The sequence below is a fragment of the Octopus sinensis genome, unplaced genomic scaffold, assembly GCF_006345805.1.
Source record: "Octopus sinensis unplaced genomic scaffold, ASM634580v1 Contig17143, whole genome shotgun sequence".
NCBI classification, from domain to species: Eukaryota; Metazoa; Mollusca; class Cephalopoda; order Octopoda; family Octopodidae; genus Octopus; species Octopus sinensis.
Genome location: NW_021834832.1, coordinates 25,383 through 47,500, shown reverse-complemented (window position 1 = coordinate 47,500; position 22,118 = coordinate 25,383). Strand labels below are relative to the sequence as shown.

At 38.8% G+C, this 22,118-nt stretch overlaps 1 protein-coding gene across 1 annotated transcript in view; it reads right to left on the bottom strand.

The window, feature by feature from the left end:
* LOC115231012 (polyunsaturated fatty acid 5-lipoxygenase) overlaps positions 1-22,118 on the bottom strand; it is a gene marked incomplete at its 3' end in the record, with an annotated part of 46,931 nt that overhangs the window by 8,932 nt on the left and 15,881 nt on the right. The window contains exon 2 of the mRNA XM_029801105.2: positions 2,368-2,412. Coding sequence (XP_029656965.2) covers positions 2,368-2,412 — 45 coding nt within the window. The remainder of the gene's footprint in view (positions 1-2,367; positions 2,413-22,118) is intronic.

Genomic DNA, 22,118 nt, shown 5'->3' with positions numbered 1-22,118 from the left:
GAGTTAATTTTAAGACAGATATTTTGTTTTTCAATGTAACCAAGCGGAATGTATTGCTCGACTTTATTCAGTTTGTACAAAAGCTTATATCATTGGTTTAAGCCCACGCTTAGAGAAGAAATTCTCACCCCTAAGTTATTCATTAAAACATATAGTGAAAGCCTTGTTCCTGTTTTCATTGACCTCAAGCAATACAAAGATTTTATATGTAAGTCTACAGTCGACATGCAACATGCTACTTTTCTTAATGAAAGCATTGTGCACACTTTTCACTTGTTCGCTTTTGGATTCAAGGGAGAAACTCTACTCGGTCGTACGTTTGACCTACTAACATAACAGACTGGTCTTCCTCAAATCACTTCAACCGTCGTAGAAATAGAGAAATGATATGCGAAATAATTTTCTTTTTAATTTCGACACAAGGCCAGCAATTTTAGGAGTGTGTGGGGGAGGGTGGTCCCCAATATACGTCTGGTACTTTATTTTGTTGATCTTAAAAGGGGCGAGAAGCAAAACTGACTTCAGCGGTATTTGAACTCCGAACGAGAAGAACCGAAAGAAACGCTACTAAGCATTTTGTCCGACACTCTAATGGTTCTATCGAAAAGCAAAATTGGCATCGAACTCAGAATGTAAAGAACCGGAAAAAAAATACTGCTAGTTATTTTGTTCGACGCACCAACGGTCCTGAAAACTCATCGCCTCTGTTATTAGAATTAATGTAACTTCTAGATAACCCTAAAAAGATGGGATGCAACATTGGATGATGTGTGACCTAGGGCTAAACAAGGTGAATGATTACTATACCAGCGAGCCCCATACAAAGCCTTAGCACGGGATGGAGCCACAAAGGAGGTTCCTCTGAGCGCAGAGTATACTGGAACGAAATTCTATCATTGATTGAAAAAAATCATTTTGTGTTTAAAACTTGTGTTCTATTTTCGCTTTAAAGAAACGATTGGACTTTTTGGCGAACCCAGTAATTTATGTAGACGAAACTCAATTCATTCGGCCATTTGTCAATCTCACTCAATTACTCGCTGGTTGTTAACAAGTCGGTAATTATACATCTACGTTATTTTTCTTGGTAATTATAACCGAAGTAGATCGTGCGGTTGTCACCGGTTATAAATTTTCCATACTGGATGGACTTTCTATAAATGGAACAGAAGAAAAATAAACAAACGTATTCTGCGTAATGTTTTGAGATGCATCTCGGATCCTGTTGTGGTTATTAAATGGCAAACAGAATGCATGGGATTTTATGTGTATGATGTTAAATGGCTGCTATTTGGATGATAGACAATTTCTCGTCGTATCTCTCAAGCTTAATGGTTTGATATGAAATATAATGCTTTTAATCTGTCCCTCATACCGTGAATTCAAAACAATATTATATCATATACAGACACAGTAAAGGCAAAATGAATTCTGCCTTTCGCTTACTGTCATGGCGTATGTGTTTGTCTATGATGATTGTACTGACGCAACCCAGCTATATATGTGTGTGTGTGTGTGTGTGTGTGTGTGTTTATATATATATATATACATATATATGCTTATATATGTTTATACATATATATGTTTTTATATATATATATATATATATGTGTGTGTCTGTGTGTGTTTATATATATATATGTTTGTATATATATATGTTTATATATATATACATATATATATATAACAAGTAGAAAGATATATATTTTTTCAACATGTAGATACTGATCAGTATATATATAAAGGGTAAAATCCGTTTTAAGAGAAGAAAAAGTTTATCCCCTGGGGAAAAGGGATACATACGATGATATTTTCGATCATACCTAGTCACATGCTGTCCACTCACTCTTGTCCTCTATTCAAAATAGACACAATCTTTTAGTCTTAGATTTAGTAGTTGGTAAAGAGATAAATGAATTAGAAATGAACTACAATCCCTCACAACCCTATGATCCCACAATGCATCATGTGATTCTTAGAAGTTGTAGTCTATTCTTAGCTACAATAGCGACAACATGAATTTCTTCTAACTATATCAATGTGTCCAACTGGTTAAAATTCTATTTATTTATTTGTGTAACTGAGGATAGCCCTGCATTTAAACTGATGTAATGATTGCATTGTTCAATTAAATAGAGCCGCTTGAAACTGTCGTACTGCATCGCTACTTGATATCTTGTTGCTTATTTTGAGTTATAAATATAAATATAAATATATATATATATATATATATATATATATATATATATATATAGAGAGAGAGAGAGAGAGAGAGAGAGATATATATATATATATATGATACTCCACCGATTTCTAGAAATGACAATAATTAAGATAACAATACGTCAGAGAAACAAAAATCAATACCTTATATTCAAATGAGAATTGTTCGTCTGTTGGTAAACTTTCTGCCTACAAATAAATAAATAAAGGATATAAATATTAAGAAATATTAAGAAAACAAAACACAAAATAAAAATACAAAATATTCTTTTCTACTCTCGGCACAAGGCCCAAATTTTGGGGAGAGAGTTGCAGTCGATTAGATCGACCCAGAGAGGATGAAAGGTAAAGTTGGCCACGGCAGAATTTGAACTCAAAACGCAAAGGCAGACGAAATACCCACAAGGGGCTAAACATAGAGGGGACAAACAAGGACAGACAAAGGTATTAAGTTGATTACATCGACACCAGTGCGTAACTGGTACTTAATTTATTGACCCCCGGAATGATGAAAGGCAAAGTCGACCTCGGCAGAATCTGAAGTCAGAACGTAACGGCAGACGAAATACCTATTTCTTTACTACCCACGAGGGGCTAAACACAGAGGGGACAAACAAGGACGGACAAAGGGAGTAAGTTGATAACATCGACCCCAGTGCGTCACTGGTACTTAATTTATCGACCCCGAAAGGATGAAAAGCAAAGTCGACCTCGGCAGAATTTGAACTCGGAACGTAAAAACAGACGAAATGCGGCTACGCATTTCGCCCGGCGTGCTAACGATTCTGCCAGGTGGCCAACTTTTAAAGGAGTTAACATTATTAGCACTCGACTGGTTCCGACGACAAGGGTTCCAGTTGATCCGATCAACGGACAGCTTGCTCGTTAAATTAATATGCAAGTGGCTGAGTACGCCACAGACAGGTGTGCCCTTAAAGTAATACTTAGAGAGACTCAGCGTAACCCGAATCTGACAAGGATGGCCCTTCTGAATTACAGGTACAACTCATTCTTACCAGCTGAGTGGGACTGGGGCAACGTGAAATAAAGTGTCTTGCTCAAGGACACAACGCGTCAGCAGATATCGAACTTACAACCTCGTGATCGTGAGCCAAATACTCTGAACCCCTAATCTACACGCATCCACAGGAATTAATGTAACGGATTATAAAACAACATGACAGCTCCCCCACCACCACCACCAGCCAAAGATTTGTGGCGTTTCGTCCCACGGTGGAAATCAATACCGCACAAGGGAAGAGAACAAGATTCCACCCGTCGAATGGACGAAGAGATTACTTCGAAAGGACACCCTGGTCCCTTCTTCCCCACCTACCCACATTACATCGCCACACACCCCACCCCACCGGCTATATCCCCCTATGTCACAAAACAATAAGGCCCACTTCGATCAGTTCAGACGTGATGTAACATGCTTACACCCACTCACTTATATTTATACATATACATATATATATACATATATATATATACACATATATATATATATACATATATATACACATATATATATATATATACATATATATACACATATATATATATATATATATATACATATATATATACATATATATATACACATATATATATACACATATATATATATACACATATACATATATACACACATATATATATACACACATATATATATACACATATGTATGTATATATATATATATATATATATATATATATATATATATATATATATATATATATATATACGCACGCACACACACATGCACGAATATATATACACATAGCTGCATGCACTCGTATATACACTTATACATATACACACACACACACTCTATTTCTGTCTCTCACACATACACACACACATACGCACACGCATACATACTCACACATACTCATACACACGCACATAAACACACACACACACACAAACAGGCGCACACACACACACAAACTTACTCTATTACGAAACCCATTACAACAGCCAGGTGAGGGATATTCTCGAAGCATCCTCTTCAAAGCATTATCTATCATGGCGGTCAAGTGGGGTATTACCTCACACTTCACACACACACACACACTCCACCATCTCTCTCTCTCCTTCAATCCCTCAACTGCCAGTTTCAAGAGGGGATGCACTTTAAAGCCAAGAGCGATCCGTGTCGGCTGTTCTTCCAATCAAAACATACCCCATCACCATTCATAAAGTCTGTGGGATCTTTTAAGCGAGGATTAACATTGACGTCATTCGCTGACGTCATCCCTTACACCCACGCACGTGCACACTTACATATACACATACATATCAACAGACGAGCATACATACATATATGCACACACACACAGGCATAGATACATATATGTATGCATACATGCATACATATATAAGACATAAATACATACATGCGTACAAACATACATGCCTGCTTGCACATGCATACGTGTATTCATTCATGCATATACGCATATATACATACAAACATATATGCATACACATACGTATACACATGCATACATGCATATGTGCATCAATGCATACCCACATACATACAAATATAGGGGGAAGTTCACGAAAAAAACACAAAAGACGAAGACAGGTGGAGTACAAAACAAACAGGTGTATTAGTATAACGCTCAGGAATAGAAAATGTCTTTTACGTTTCGAGCCTACGCTCTTCTACAGAAAGGGACACAGAAAAAACAAGGAGAGAAAAAAGGGAGAGAAAAAAATGTGTTTAGTAACTAACGATCTATCATACACACATAATACAAATAAACATACATACATTCACGCATGCATACATACGCATACTTACATACACTCGTACATATATACATACACATACATGTTAATAACTGCCAAGGCATACCATGTGCACAACATATATACATATAGGCGTAGGAGTGGCTGTGTGGTGGTGAGTAGCTTGCTTACTAGCCACATGGTTCGGTTTCAGTCCCACTGCGTGGCACCTTGGGCAAGTGTCTTCTGCTATAGCCTCGGGCCGACCAAAGCCTTGTGAATGGATTTGGTAGACGGAAACTGAAAGAAGCCCGTCGTATATATATATATATATAATATATATATATATATATATATATATATATATATATATATATACGTTTGTGTGTGTGTGTTTGTCCCTGCAACGTCGCTTGACGACCGATGCTGGTGTGTTTACGTCCCCGTAACTTAGCGGTTCGGCAAAAGACACCGATAGAATATGCAAAAAAAAAAAAAGAAATGCCAACAAATGGGTATATTTATAGGAATGTAGTGAGTGCATTGTCCGCAAAGATATAAAATGTCGGTCGTGAAATCTCATCCAGAGATTTTCCATCAAGAAAAGACGGTTTAAAATACCAGACTAAAGAATGAGGGGGAACAGGAATAACGTCAATGGGACAAGATGGAGAACAATGGAGGGAGAGAGGGAGAGAGGAGACAGGTTCCCTCTCACGCAAATGTGTAAGAAGATATAACCACACACGAACACACTTGCACTCAAACATACACATTTACATACATACACACATACAGACATACATACATACATACATACACATTTATGTATATGTATTTGCATATCATGTGTACGCATATATACATACATACACACACATATATATATACATACACACACACATATATACACACACACACATATATACATACACACACACACACACATATATACATACACACACACACACACATATATACATACACACACACACACACACACACACACACATATATATATATATGCTGTATATGTATATATATAAGTACATTTATGTATGTATGTAGGTAGGTAGGTAGGTTGATAGGTAGGTAGGTAGGTAGGTAGGTAGGTATCAGGCGTTGTTGGCGTTGGCGATAACATACTGATGATGATGATGATGATGATGATGACGGTGAGAAATGTGTAAGAGAAGAAAGTCGGGTGGGAAGCGGGTGGCAACGTTAATGATAAATAATTGTTACGAGTCGTCGAAGAGAAAAAAAAGAAAAACGAGAACAAATTTGCTTTAAAATCTGAGAAGACAGAAAACGGTTTTCATTTGGGTTTTATTTTACTGTTGTTTTGTTTTGTTTCGAATTGTTTTTGTTTTTTGTTTTTTTTTTTTTGTTTGTTCTTTGTATTATTAGGTTGCCGTGTTTTTATTTGTAGAAGTAAGAGGGGGAGAGAGGGGAGATGGGGGGAGAGAGAGAGTTATTGTCTTTCGGGTGTTGTTGTTGTTGTTGTTGTCGTTGTTTCTTTTCTTAGGAATCTGAGAACTGATAAATGTCAGGTTTTCGAAGAAAGAAAAACACAGAATTTGGAAGACAAACAAGTGAGAGTGAGAGAGAGAGAGAGAGAGAAGGAGGGATGAAGAAAGAGAGAGAGGGGGGCAGAGACAGAGAGAAAAGGAGAGAGAGAGAGAGAGAAAAGGAAATATGTGAAGGAAGACAGAGAGCGTGAGACAGAGAGAGATGGAGAGACAAAGTGAAGACAGAAAGAGGAAGAGAGAGAGAGAGGCAGAGACAGAGAGAAAAGGAGGTATGAAGAGAGAGAGACACAGATAGATACACAAACGGAGAACATTTTGGGACATTTGAGTAGCATTCATTGTCTTTCGACATGCTAGAATCACAAATCTCCCACTGCCTACACACTACTGTCTTTGTTTTTTTTCTTTCAAAATATATAAAACATAGGATACATTGAACGATGTACTCCGAGGTAGCTAATGTCTGGAAACTACCGTCATGATCACGGCAAGAGAGAGAGCTGGGTTTCGATGAAATAAATAACACAAATATTTGTGGCAATTTACCACTGTATCAACCAGACCACTGGATGTTGTTATACACTGCTGGTCACAATGCGCTTTCTCGGATTGCTGTAGTTTTTGTATAAATTCAAGCGGCTTCCTTTTGAAGTAAAAGTGGCACCTGGCATGTTCCAACAAGTGATGGATGCCAAGTTAAATGATCGCAACTTCGCTATTGCTTATCTCGATGATATTTTGACAAAGAGCGAGTCAGTAGAGCAACACTTCGAACATATTAAAAACTAGCAGCATAGCCCGGCGTTGCCCGGGTATATAAGAGCCCCTAGTAGGCAACGACTAATCCCAATCTAGTTCTTTCCCTCTAGGGAACGAAGGCGCATGTGTAGGCTGCAATGTCTTCTCTTCACTCGAATACTTCTATGTATACGATGTTCCTAGCTGTCTCCCGACAGAAAATGTGTTGCATATAAAAAGCTTAGATTCTCGACCCCATGTCGAATTTTCGCTGCGTTAGTTTTGAATTATGACATTGGTCTATGTGTGTGTCAAGTTTCATCAGAATCGGTAGAAAGCCGTGGTCAGGGTGAGGGTACAACCTGACAGCCACACAGACACACAGACAGACAAACTGCCGTTTATATATACAGAGATGTACTCGGAAAAACAAATGAATACGGGTATAGACTAACAGACAAAAACATTTAGGTCAAATAATTGACGAAAGAGGACGCAGGCTAAACCCACCAAGGGCGACGGCAATACGGAATATACCTCCTCCACCGAACATCAAATTGTTACACGCATTTTTAGACTTTGTAAACTACTATCAAGTATACTAGCAGTATCACCCGGCGTTGCTCGGGTTTGTAAGGGAAATAACTATATAAGCATTTTTAGAGAGTTACTTCCCTTATATAAATCGAGCAAAAATGGATTAAAAATGCGGAAAAATGATGGTAATTTTTTTTTTAATCGTAGACTCATCGTAGACGCGCGCTAATACCCAGAAGGGCTCGATATGAATCACGACTATTTTGGTTAAACTGCACCGCAAAATGTGGGAGTAGTTAAGAATCTAAATCGAAGTAGACAGACACACACACAACTACAGTTTTATATATAAAGATATCCCGAACATACACAAACGAGCGGTTGAAAAAAAGATGCTAAATGGCTTTGGCCAGAAAAATGCCAGAAGGCATTTGAGGAACTAAAAAGGATGTTAATTTCAGACTTGTCGTTTACACACTTCGATCCGAAGTTGGAAACGATACAGGCAACAGATGCTAGTGAGTACGGGGTAGGTGCCGTACTCCTGCACAAATGTGAAGGTGGCAACCAAACGGCTATAGCCCACGCATCAAGGAAAACTATTGCCTACGGAAAGAAATTATAACCAAGTTGAAAAAGGGGTCCGTTGCTAACGATTTATGGACCCAAGAAAGGAATTTCAGGATATACAGCTAATAGCTTGCAGCGATGGGGTACCGTTCTACTGAGCTACAATGTATGTATGTATGTATGTATGTGTGTATGTAGTCATCTTCGTAGTCGTAAAACGAGACAGATGAGTGACAACCTGGCCACTGGTGGTGGTGTAACACACCATACTAATCATATCTGTCAGGCATGTGGAAGAGAGTGTAATTCGGCAGGAGGACTTATGCGACATGCAAAGGTACATGAAGCCCAGTTACAACCACAGCCGGCTATTACCAGTAAAGGTTTGAGTTGCCAATTTTGTACAAGACATTGTAGATCTTTAGCTGGGCTAAAAAGCCACATTCGATCACAGCACCAGTAACAGTTAAGCTTCGTGCAATGGCCATACTCGATAACGAGGGGGCAGCCATAATGTATGTATGTATGCCTGTATGTATGTATGTATGGTACGTATGTATTTATGTATGTATGCCTGTATGTATGTATGTATGTATGTATGTATGTATGTATGTATGTATGCATGCATGCATGCATGCATGTATGCATGTATGCATGCATGTATGTATGCATGTATGTATGTATGCATGTATGTATGTATGTATGCCTGTATGTATGTATGCATGTATGTATGTATGTATGTATACACCCTTAACATTGTTAAGTCTGTATCTTGGGCTTCAATAAATAATTTTGAAGCCAAAATAAGAAACTGTAAGGAAAGAATTCTTGAAAATCTTGCGTGTCTTAGATATGGAAGGAATGGCAATGCTGTAATTCGAATAAAATGTATCAGATTTGGGCGTATTTGTGTTGACAGGTTTATTAGAAATGGCAGAAGAGCGTCCGTGTGGCCACGGGTTTGAGTTCTTACTGTGTTGTGGTCTTTTGGATTTCATATGTTTTTTCTGTTCTTTTCTTTTTTTTTTTTTTCGTTTTCAGGTGTCTTTGAAGAACCTCTTCTTCAGCATGAAATTTCTAAAGTTGGTCTGGACATACTTAATGAAGTGAACAAGGAAATTATGACTAATTCAAATTGTATCCGTCTTGTGAAGAAGAAAACGAACAGGTTATTTTAATTATTAACTCTAATCAGGAAAATAAGAGACAACTCGAGAATTTCAGTTAGTGTGTGTGTGTGTGTGTGTGTATACACACACACACTATATATCTGTGTGTATTATGTATGTGTATATATATATACATATATATATATATATATATATATATATTATATATATATTATGTATGTATATATATGTATGTATATATATATATATGTGTGTGTTATATATGTATGTATATACATACATATATATATATATATATATATGTGTGTATATATGTATGTATATACATACATATATACATACATATATGTATGTATATACATACATATATACATACATATATAATACATATATATATACATACACATACATGATACACACATATGTACACGACGGGCTTCCACACAGTTTCCGTCTACCAAATTCACTCACAAGTCTTTGAATGGCCCAGGCCTATCGTAGAAGACAGTTATCCAGGTTGCTGCGCAGCGGGATTGAACCCAAAGCCACATGATTGCAAAGTGAGTTTGTTTGAAAAGCAGAGCGATGTGTGCGCTTATATTATGATGAGAGTCTCCGGAGAGAATCGGGATTGGGAAAAAGAGACATCTGGTGACTGGAAGAGCATCGTTGGGGGGGTCGGGTATCAGTTGAGGCAAGCGATACCTAGGAAACTGAACAATGTGAAAAACTCTTCCCACGAGAATCAACTGTTCGGGTGGAGGAATGGAGGAATGGTGGGGGTTAGAAGTGGTGGCGGCGGCAGCGGCGGCGGCGGTGGTGGTGGTGATGGTGGCGGCGGTGGTGGCGGCGGCGGTGGTTATGGTGGTGGTGGTGGTTATGGTTGTGGTAGTGGTTATGGTGGTGGTGGTTATGGTTGTGGTTGTGGTGGTGGTGGTGGTGGTGGCGATGGCGGATGCAGTGGCGGTGGTTGTGGTGGTAGTGGTAGAGGTAGCAGCGGTGGTGGTGGTGGTAATGGCGGTGGTGGTGGTGGTTATGGTTGTGGTAGTGGTTATGGTTGTGGTAGTGGTGGTGGTGGTGGTGGTGGTGGTGGCGGCGGCGGTTGAGGTAGCAGCGGTGGTGGTGGTAATGGCGGCGGCGGTGGTGGTGGTAATGGCGGTGGTGGTGGTGGTGCTGGTGCTGGTGCTGGTATGGCGGCGGTGGTGGTGGTGGTTATGGTTGTGGTGGTGGTGGTTGTGGTGCTGGTGCTGGTGCTGGTAATGGCGGCGGTGGTGGTGGTGGTGGTTATGGTTGTGGTGGTGGTGGTTGTGGTGGTGGCGGTGGTGGTGTCTGTGCCTTTGGATAACAAACAACTGGCTACAACTTGAAATGGAATATGAAACAGAAGAGTGTTTTCATTAAATAACATTGCATTTGTTCCTCTTTTTGTGGTTGTGGTTGTTGTTGTTGTTTCCCTGCAGCTGTTAGTAATGATGGTGATTGTGACGCTGATTATGATGGCGAAGCGGCAGCGGCGGCGCTGATAATGTTGGTGGTATTTGTGACGTGTTGGTGAATGCATGTGTATGTATATATCTATATATATATATAAATACAAAATGGGACAAGAACGCAAAACAACCAGAAGACGATACAAAAACACGGACGGTCATTCGAAGCCGTTAATGTTCAGGACAAGAAACGGATCATCCTCGCAATTTCGGCATACCACACCACACACACACACACACACACACACAGTATATGGATTATCTAAGCCGGTGTAATCACAAAAAAGAAACTCCCTAATGGACGTGGTTACAAACCACGGAGTAGCTAATACATGGAGAGTAAGTAGTGTCCGGTGCAATTAAATCGCAGTAAATCCAAGCAGTAACATTATTTCATGAGGAGTATATAGAATAAAGACGATGCTCCAGCATGGCCATGGTCAATGACTGAAACAAGTAAAATTATAAAGAATATATATGTGTGTATGTATGTATGTAATGTATGTATGTATGTATGTATGTATGTATGCATAATATAAAATATATATATTAGGTTTGGAGATGATTTACAGGTATAGTTATATTAGAAGAAATGAGGTAACTCAAAAATCCGGATGGTTTATATATTACAGATATTTATTAGTATGTTATATGTTTTTATACATCATGTATCATATATTAGCGCTTTCCGTCCATCTAGTGGAGTTGTCAATTTGAAGCGCTAATATATGATGTATAAAAACAGGTAATATACAAATAAATATCTGTAAATATAAAACCATCTGAATTTCTAAATATATATATATATATATATATATATATTTTTATATATTATGATGTATGTATATATGTATGTATATATATATATGTGTGTGATATATGTATGTATACATACATATATATTATATATATATGTGTGTTATATATGTAATGTATATACATACATATATACATACATATATAATACATATATATATACATACACATCATGATACACACATATGTACACGACGGGCTTCCACACAGTTTCCGTCTACCAAATTCACTCACAAGTCTTGAATGGCCCAGGCCTATCGTAGAAGACAGTTATCCAGGTTGCTGCGCAGCGGGATTGAACCCAAAGCCACATGATTGCAAAGTGAATTTGTTTGAAAAGCAGAGCGATGTGTGCGCTTATATTATGATGAGAGTCTCCGGAGAGAATCGGGATTGGGAAAAAGAGACATCTGGTGACTGGAAGAGCATCGTTGGGGGGGTCGGGTATCAGTTGAGGCAAGCGATACCTAGGAACTGAACAATGTGAAAAACTCTTCCCACGAGAATCAACTGTTCGGGTGGAGGAATGGAGGAATGGTGGGGGTTAGAATGTGGGGGCGGGGCGGCAGCGGCGGCGGCGGTGGTGGTGTTGATGGTGGCGCGGTGGTGGCGCGGCGGGTGGTTATGGTGGTGGTGTGGTTATGGTTGTGGTAGTGGTTATGGTGGTGGTGGTTATGGTTTGGTATGTGGTGGTGGTGGTGGGGCGATGGCGGATGCAGTGGCGGTGGTTGTGGTGGTAGTGGTAGAGGTAGCAGCGGTGGTGTGGTGGTAATGGCGGGTTGGTGGTGGTTATGGTTGTGGTAGTGGTTATGGTTGTGGTAGTGGTGGTGGTGGTTGGTGGTGGTGGCGGCGGCGTTGAGGTAGCAGCGGTGGTGGGGTAATGGCGGCGGCGCGGTGGGTGGTGTTAATGGCGGTGGTGGTGGTGGTGCTGGTGCTGGTGCTGGTAATGGCGGCGTGGTGGTGGTGGTGGTTAGGGTGTGGTGGTGGTGGTTGTGGTGCTGGTGCTGGTGCTGGTAAGGCGCGGCGGTGGTGGTGGTGGTGGTTATGGTTGTGGTGGTGGTGGTTGTGGTGGTGGCGGTGGTTTGTCTGTGCCTTGGATAACAAACAACTGGCTACAACTTGAAATGGAATATGAAACAGAAGAGTGTTTTCATTAAATAACATTGCATTTGTTCCTCTTTTTGTGGTTGTGGTTGTTGTTGTTGTTTCCCTGCAGCTGTTAGTAATGGTGATTGTGGCGCTGATTATGATGGCGAAGCGGCAGCGGCGGCGCTGATAATGTTGGTGGTATTTGTGACGTGTGTGTGAATGCATGTGTATGTATATATATATATATATATATAAATACAAAATGGGACAAGAACGCAAAACAACCAGAAGACGATACAAAAACACGGACGGGTCATTCGAAGCCGTTAATGTTCAGTCAAGAAACGGATCATCCTCGCAATTTCGGCATACACACACACACACACACACACACACACACACAGTATATGGATTTATCTAAGCCGGTGGTAATCACAAAAAAGAAACTCCCTTAATGGACGTGGTTACAAACCACGGAGTAAGCTAATACATTGGAGAGTAATGTAGTGTCCTGTGCAATTAAATCGCAGTAAATCCAAGCAGTAAACATTATTTCATGAGGAGTATATAGAATAAAGACGATGCTCCAGCATGGCCATGGTCAAATGACTGAAACAAGTAAAATGATAAAAGAATATATATGTGTGTATGTATGTATGTATGTATGTATGTATGTATGTATGTATGCATATATAAATATATATATATTAGGTTTGGAGATGATGTACAGGTATATTATATTAGAAGAAATGAGGTACTCAAAAATCCGGATGGTTTTATATTTACAGATATTTATTAGTATGTTATATGTTTTTATACATCATGTATCATATATTAGCGCTTTCGTCCATTCTAGTGGAGTTGTCAATTTGAAGCGCTAATATATGATGTATAAAAACATGTAATATACAAATAAATATCTGTAAATATAAAACCATCTGAATTTCTAAATATATATATATATATACATCGATAAAGATTATTTATGGATTATGGCTACAGTTGGTTTCATGTTTAGAGAAATCCCGTAATAGTTTTCAAGCCTTTCAACATGGAACATCGGGGTCCTTCTCCATCTTGGATTAAAGCGCGAAAATCCAAGATGGAGGCGAACACCGACGCCTCGTGTGTAAGGCTTGATAACTATTAAGGGACTTCTCTTAACATGAAACATATTTGGACAAACGGTGAGCTGGCGAAATATAGAGAAAAAATATTCAATAACGAACGGTTGTCCATAAATAATTTACGCAGATTTATAAATAGATTTAATAAATATATATATGTGTGCGTATGGCTGTGAGTGTATGTGTATATGTGCACGCTCGTGTGTGTAGAGTGTTTATGTAAGTGGATGCAGCTGTGTCTGTAAATACATGAACGTACGTGACTGGCTGTCGCATCCGCCATGTATAATAAACATGACGTGACACTATCTACACGCCGTTGATAATTATTTGTTGATATATATACAGTCAATTATATATGCTTGACAACAGTTAAATATTTCTACTCGCTCCCATTAAATATACTCAACAATATAGATAATCATTTCCGAATTGAACAACAAAGAATAATGGTGGGGGTGGTTTATATACAAACATAGATATGTGATATGTATGTATGTATGTATGTATGCATGTGTGTGTGGTGTGTGTGTGGGTGTGTATTGACGAATGCTAAACCGGTCGAAACTATTAATAGCGTTTCTAGTTTCTCATCGTATTATACACAGAGACATAATATATTATATATATATATATATATATATATATATATATATATATATATATATATATATATATATTATATAGTATATCTTGGAGTCTATTGGATCATAATGTAATCCTTCTAATGTCCTTTGTGCACCCTAAAGATTTTCCGCCCAGGGTATTTGAAATGCAAGCTTATATATTTATATATGTTTTGTAGTTTAAATTGGATGCAAAATGAAACAATTGTAGAAGATGTTAATTAATTAATAAATTAATTTGAATCCATTGGATCTCTCCGTTTTCAAACTTAATAATAATATTTGATATTTTCTGATATTTTTTATAATATATTCATTGAAGAAATATCTCTTCAAAATACAACATATTAAACCAGTGAAACTTGGATTAAAAAATAACCTCTGGAAGCTCCAATAGGAACATTTCAGAGTGTTTGGGTGTCAATCTAAGGAGAGTGCAGAGGATTTGGAAAGAATTGGATGGATTTAATGGTGGTTACGAAGGTACGGCAGTTCGGAAAACTCACTCTGATTGTTCTGATGAGTAAAGAACCCCTGAATTTGTTAGCCATGATTGACAACGATCCCTCCAAGCCAATCAGGACCATCACCAGAACTTGGGAGTGTCTGAGTTTCTTGTCAGGCAGGTAGTGCATGAAGACATTCGGTATTCCTCATACAAGACGAGAAAGGGCCAATTGTTATCCCAAGCCATCAAGGACAAAGGGGAAAGACCCCACTATGAAGCTTTTGAACAGACTCAAGCATCCCCTCCAACCAAACATGCTTTGGTTTGTCTCAGACGGGAAAAATTTCTGCCAGGATCAGATGTTGAACACACAAAACAACCGTTGGATTGCCGTGTCCCCGAAACATGTACCGGTGTTACATTTTTTTCCTGGCTTCTTTAAATAAACATCAAGTATGAATGTACAAATTCTTCATTCTCCTTTTTATCAATATTGTACTTTACACTCAAAGTAGCCAGGAAAAAACAGTAACATCGGATGTATACGTTATGCATACGGACTTATAGTTTATATGTACACTTCTGTATGTACATGTATATACTTATGTATGTATACATTTATTTATGTATATACGTTAAAGCACGCACAGAGCCCATTGTCCTTTGTTATTCCATTCTATTTGGAATTTATTATTTATATTGGTGAGTAAATATAATGGGAAACAAGTAAAAACTTTTGTACAACTGCTAAGTATGTAATTAACTGTAAACATCAACACACAGTTGTCAATGGCTGGAGTACACACACACACACGTATATATATATGTATATATATAATATATATATATATATATATAAATGATAAATCTCAGAGCGAGTTATAAACAGTAGCGGTAACACATCGTGACGCATATTTGCCATTTGAATATATATATATATATATATATATATATATATATATATATATTACTAAGTAATTAAGGGTTTAGCAACGATTTGCCTCACCACACACCAAAATTTAGAAATAGCAGTCAAAGAGTTATAGCTGATGAGTAAAGAACCTCTGAATTTGTTGGTCATGATTGACAACGATCCTTCTAAGTCAATCAGGTTCATCGCCAGGAACTTGGGAGTGTCTGAGTTTCTTATCAGGCAGGTAGTACATGAAGACATTCGGTATTCCTCATACAAGACGAGAAAGGGCCAATTATTATCCCAAGCTATCAAGTACAAGAGGAAAGACGGCGCTACAAAGCTTTTGAACAAATTCAAGCATGCTATTTCTAAAGTTCGGTGTGTGGTGAGGCAAATCGTTGCTAAACCCTTAATTACTTAGTATTACTTAAACTTTCCTCGAATGAGGCTTTTACATGCCGAAATCTACTTGGTGAAATTAATGATTATTCCAAATTAATTAATTTCACCCTATATTATTACTGATATATATATATATAAATATATATAAATGTGTGTGTGTGTGTGTGTGTGTGTGTGTGTGTGTGTGTATATATATATGTATATGTGGAGGCGCAATGGTCCAATGGTTAGGGCAGCGGACTCGCGGTCGTAGGATCGCGGTTTCGATTCCCAGACCGGGCGTTGTGAGTGTTTATTGAGCGAAAACACCTAAAAGCTCCACAACTTTCTCTCACTCTTTCTTCTGTTGGCCTGCTCGCTTAGCCAGCGGTGGCGTTTATCGAAGGCTAAAACAATGCGAAGCGCATTGTGACCAGTGATGTGTAGCAACATCTGATGGTCTGGTCGGTCACGTGATATATATGAATTTATGTATGTATGTATGCATTAAACTAAGTGTACAGTATTATATGTCCATTACGACCGGTCTTACCAATTGGTTTGCCATGTATGGCAACTAAAAGACGACGGAGTTCCACACTCGATCTCATGGAAAATATAAGAAAACTCAGGCCCCTACATCGGTGGATCGAAACGCTGCTAGCTATGCATGGCCAAACGCACGAGAATCCTAAAAGACTCGCTGGTGCCAGGGACCATACTTAACTCCAGAACGGAGATTTTGAGACCATGGAAATATATATATATATATATATATATATATATATATACACGCACACACATATCTATATACATACATATATATATATATATATATATATATATATACATATTGATAAAACGGTAAGATAACAAAAGATATATATACATACATATCTATACACATACATATATACACGCACACACATATCTATATACATATATATATATATACATACATATCTATACACATACATATATACATACATATCTATACACATACATATATACATCCATATATATATATACATATATACATGCATATATATACATGCATATATACATATATACATGCATATATATACATACATATATATACATGCATATATATACATACATATATATACATACATATATACATGCATGATGTGTGTGTATAATAAACTTGTGTTTATTATATACATAAGATGGATTTGACAGTCCAGTCAGTGATGCGCGTTCAGTTTTTACTTACACAGATAAGACAGTTCAACCGTTAACTTTGCCGATGACCCAGAAAATGCCAAAACAAGCATTAAATAGAAAAACAAATGGAAGAAACAAACAAACAAACAAACAAAATAGCAGATTTGTCGTATTCGTCGATTGGTGCTCAATAAAGACAACGTCTTCAGTTACTCTTCCCTTCAGGGGATGCACCCATACAGGGAACCCAAAAAAAATCACAGCCATTCCCGCTTACGTCACAATTTCTGAGCACGTGAAGCTATGGATGTGGCGTTATTTCATTGTCGTTAAATCTTTGATACCCCGCAACGACACAATAAGAGGTCCGCCATCTTTGGCTTCAAGAAATTTCAGCCATCACTAAAACATGAAGGTTGTGATTGGTTAAGCAGCACTTCAAAAACAGGACACAACCACGTGAGGGAAAGTCGAAAAGCGCGACTGTTCCCCACTTAAGCCGACACTTTCTGTGCATCTGAAACTACAAAAATAATGGTGTTGTATTGCTGTCGATGTATGGAATGTCCCAAACCTACAATAAAGCTATTGATCCTTATTTAGTGGTCTGTCATTAACAGATGCAATTCTACCCACTAGACACACGTTGTAGCAAGAACAGTGTACGCTTTTTGAGAATTTCTTTTTTATTCTTTAAGAAAGAAAGAACAGACTCACTCTCTCGGTGTTCAGCGATCGGATAAAGTCAAGATAAATATATATATACAGGGTGGCTCAAAAGTAGGCTTAGAATTATCATGTGCGCACTTCAAATTTCTTTTAAAACATTTTATCTTTATATATAAAAGTGAAGTTGTGTGAGTGTCTGTCTCCTACGATTTAGATTCCTAACTACTCCCATATTTTGCGGTGCAGTTTAACCAAAACCGGGTATCTTATAGTCGTGATTCATATCGAGCCCTTCTACGATGAGTCTACGATTTAAAAAAAAGATTACCATCATTTTTTCCCATTTTAATGCATTTTTTCGCTATTATATAAGGGAAGTAACTCTCTAAAAATGTCTACGATGAGTCAACGATTAAAATAAAAGTTTACCATCATTTTTTTCCATTTTTAATGCATTTTTTTGCTATTTTTTGGCTATAACTCTCTAAAAATGCTTATATAGTTATTTCCCTTACAAACCCGAGCAACGCCGGGCGATACTGCTAGTTGCATATAAATTTCTATCTTACAAACTGAAAAGGGGGCTTGACAAAATTAACTAAATTAGCTTAGAATAATGGTTTCATATTATAATAATGCTTCCCAACCACATGGTTCCGGGTTCAGTCCCAATGCGTGGCACCTCGGACAAGTGTCTTCTACTATTGCCTCTTGCCGTCCGAAGCCTTACAAGTGGATTTGGTAGACGGAAAATGAAAGAAGCCTTTGGCGTGTGTGTGTTTGTGTGTTTGTGTTTGTTTGTCCTCCCATCACCGCTTGGCAACCGGTGTTGGTGTGTTTACGTACCTGTAAATTAGCGATTCGGCAAAAGAGACCGATCGAATAAGTACTAGGCTGTAAAAAAAATAAGTCCTGAGTTGATTTGTTCGACTAAAACCCTTCAGGGCGGTGATCCAGCTTGGCCGCAGTCAAATGACTGAAACGAGGAAAGGAATAAAAGAATATATGATAATGAAAGATATTCTTTTCTACTCTATGCACAAGGCCCGAAATTTTGGGGGAGTGGAACCAGTCGATTAGATCGACCCCAGTACACAACTGGTATTTAATTTATCGACCGCGAAAGGATAAAAGGCAAGGTCGACCTCGGCGGAATTTGAACTCTGAACGCAGCGGCAGACGAAATACCTATTTCTTTACTACCCACAAGGGGCTAAACACGGAGGGGACAAACAAGGACAGACAAACGGATTAAGCCGATTATATCGACCCCAGTGCGTAACTGGTACTTATTTTATCGACCCCGAAAGGATGAAAGGCAAAGTCGACCTCGGCGGAATTTGAACTCAAAACGTAATGACAGACGAAATACCACAAAGCATTTAGCCCGGCTTGCTAACGATTCTGCCAGCTCGCCGCTTGAGAGAATGAAGGATATTAGCAATGGCTTCACGTATCTCCTGGACTCGGCAGTTCCCTCTAATATGGTTTGATTCCACATCCATTCCAGAGGTTTGGTTTACATCAGGATTTCTAGCCTAACATGATGGTATGTTACTAACTGCACCCGATGACCCCCATTGGTCTGCTGCCACTGGCTTTGTAGCTGTGGAGATGAAGGTTAGTTCACCCACGCCTTCATTTCAATGTTATGTAAACATATCCCAACCCATACAAACACAGACACTCGTACACATTATTGGATGCCCGTAGATTTCCCCGAGTTCGTTTGCTCTTTACATCCTGGAGATGAAGGTTAGTTCTCCCATGTTATGTAAACATGTCCCAAACCATACAAACATACACATATCTAATGTGCATTCTTTATTCTACTCTATTGTTGGATGGCTGCAGATTTCCCCGAGTTCGTTTGCTCTTTTACATCCGGTACCGTATCCGTTACTACGCTCCTCACTATGCAAGTCTGATGGAGCCGCCAGTTTAGCCGCCCCGCTGACGGCGCGACAGTGTTACTTGCAGCACCGGGTTACATGAAGCCAGTAGCATTCTCAAACCACTTGACCTATACACAGATGTGTGTGGATATGTGCGTGTGCACGGCCGCCTGCGTGAATGTGTACTATGCATATATATATATATATATATATTATATATATATTTTGTGTGTGTATGTCTTGAAGTTTTGTCAGTGAACAGGTTGCGGTCTCAAAGCGACGAAAATATTTTGACAAATTAAATTTAAATGTTGAAGTGAATCTAACGGTTTTTGTGTGTTTCTTAAATGGCTTATAAACACCTTCCACGCTGCAATTGTTTTCGTTCCAGCACACGATCTCAGATCAGGTCACTTGCTATGCAAGTACATCTCCGTAATATATATATATGTGTGTATGTGTGCGTGCGTGCGTGCGAGTATGTGTGCGCGCGCGTGTGTGTGTGTGTGTGTGTTGTGTGTGTACATGTACGTCTGTGAGTACAGATGGATATAGAATCGTGGCACTCCGTCGGTTACGACGACGAGCGTTCCAGTTGGTCCGATCAACGGAACAGCTTGCTCGTGAAATTAACGTACAAGTGGCTGAACACTCCACAGACTTGTGTACCCTTAACGTTGTTCTCGGGGAGATTCAGTGTGACAGAGAGTGTGACAAGGCTGGCCCATTGAAATACAGGTACAACAGAAACAGGATGAAAGAGTGAGAGAAAGAGTACAGTAGGGATCACCACCATCCCCTGCCGGAGCCTTGTGGCTCTTTAGGTGTTTTCGCTCAATAGACACTAAAAACGCCCGGTCTGGGAATTGAAACCGCGACCCTATGACCGCGAGTCTGCTACTCTAACCACTGAGCCATTGCGCCTCTACAGTATAGAGTGGATAAATGATGTTTACATATGAAATACATGCGTATACATATGTATGTGTGGGGGAATATTTCCGGATCAGAAAAATGTGACACTCGAAGTTGTGACAATAAAATGTGTTTATGGGACAAGAGTTCACACCAACATTGGGGCAATTTGATGGGACGCTAGACAGAATCTGGATTGGCTGTTGTTGAAACAAAGGCTTTTGACGGACACCATACATTTCCGCAGCTAAAAAAATTAAAAAACGATAACGACTGTCTTTTCATAAAAATGAAAACAAGTCGGAAGAAGTCTTCACATCAATGAGAATAGCTTTTGAATGTCGTATCCTTTCAACAACATTTATTCTTTTCTGTTCTAGGCACAAGGCCCGAAATTTTGCGGAAAGGGGGACCAGTCGATTAGATCGACCGCAGTACGCAACTGGTACTTAATTTATCGACCCCGAAAGGATGAAAGGCAAAGTCGACTTGGCGGAATTTGAACACAGAACATAAAGACAGACGAAATACATATTTCTTTACTGCCCACAAGGGGCTAAACACAGAGGGAACAAACAAGGACAGACAAACGGATTAAGTCGATTATATCGACCCCAGTGCGTAACTGGTACTTATTTAATCGACAGACAAAAGTCGATCTCGGCGGAATTTGAACTCAGAACGTAACGCAGACGAAATACCACTAAGCATTTCGCCCGGCGTGCTAACGTTTCTGCCAACTCGCCGCCTTTCAAAAACATTTATTAACCATTAAACAGTCGAAGTTCATCCACGGTTTAAGTCTACCTCGCATGGGTAAGATAAAACCAGGGGACTTCAGTGCTCAAATGGTATTTATTTTACCGACTCTGAAAGGAATAAAGTCGAAGTTGGCCTCGGTGGTATTTCAACTCAAAACGTAGAGTTTTAAGAAATGTTGCTGAGTCTTTTTGCCCGGTGCTGTAACCATTCTGCCTGCTCACAGCCCTAACTCATAGAAATATTTCCTGACAGTGGTCGAGTGTGGATCTGGAGACTCTGTGATCAAGAATTTGATGTGAAAAGATTGCAGCTATCAAAGAAAC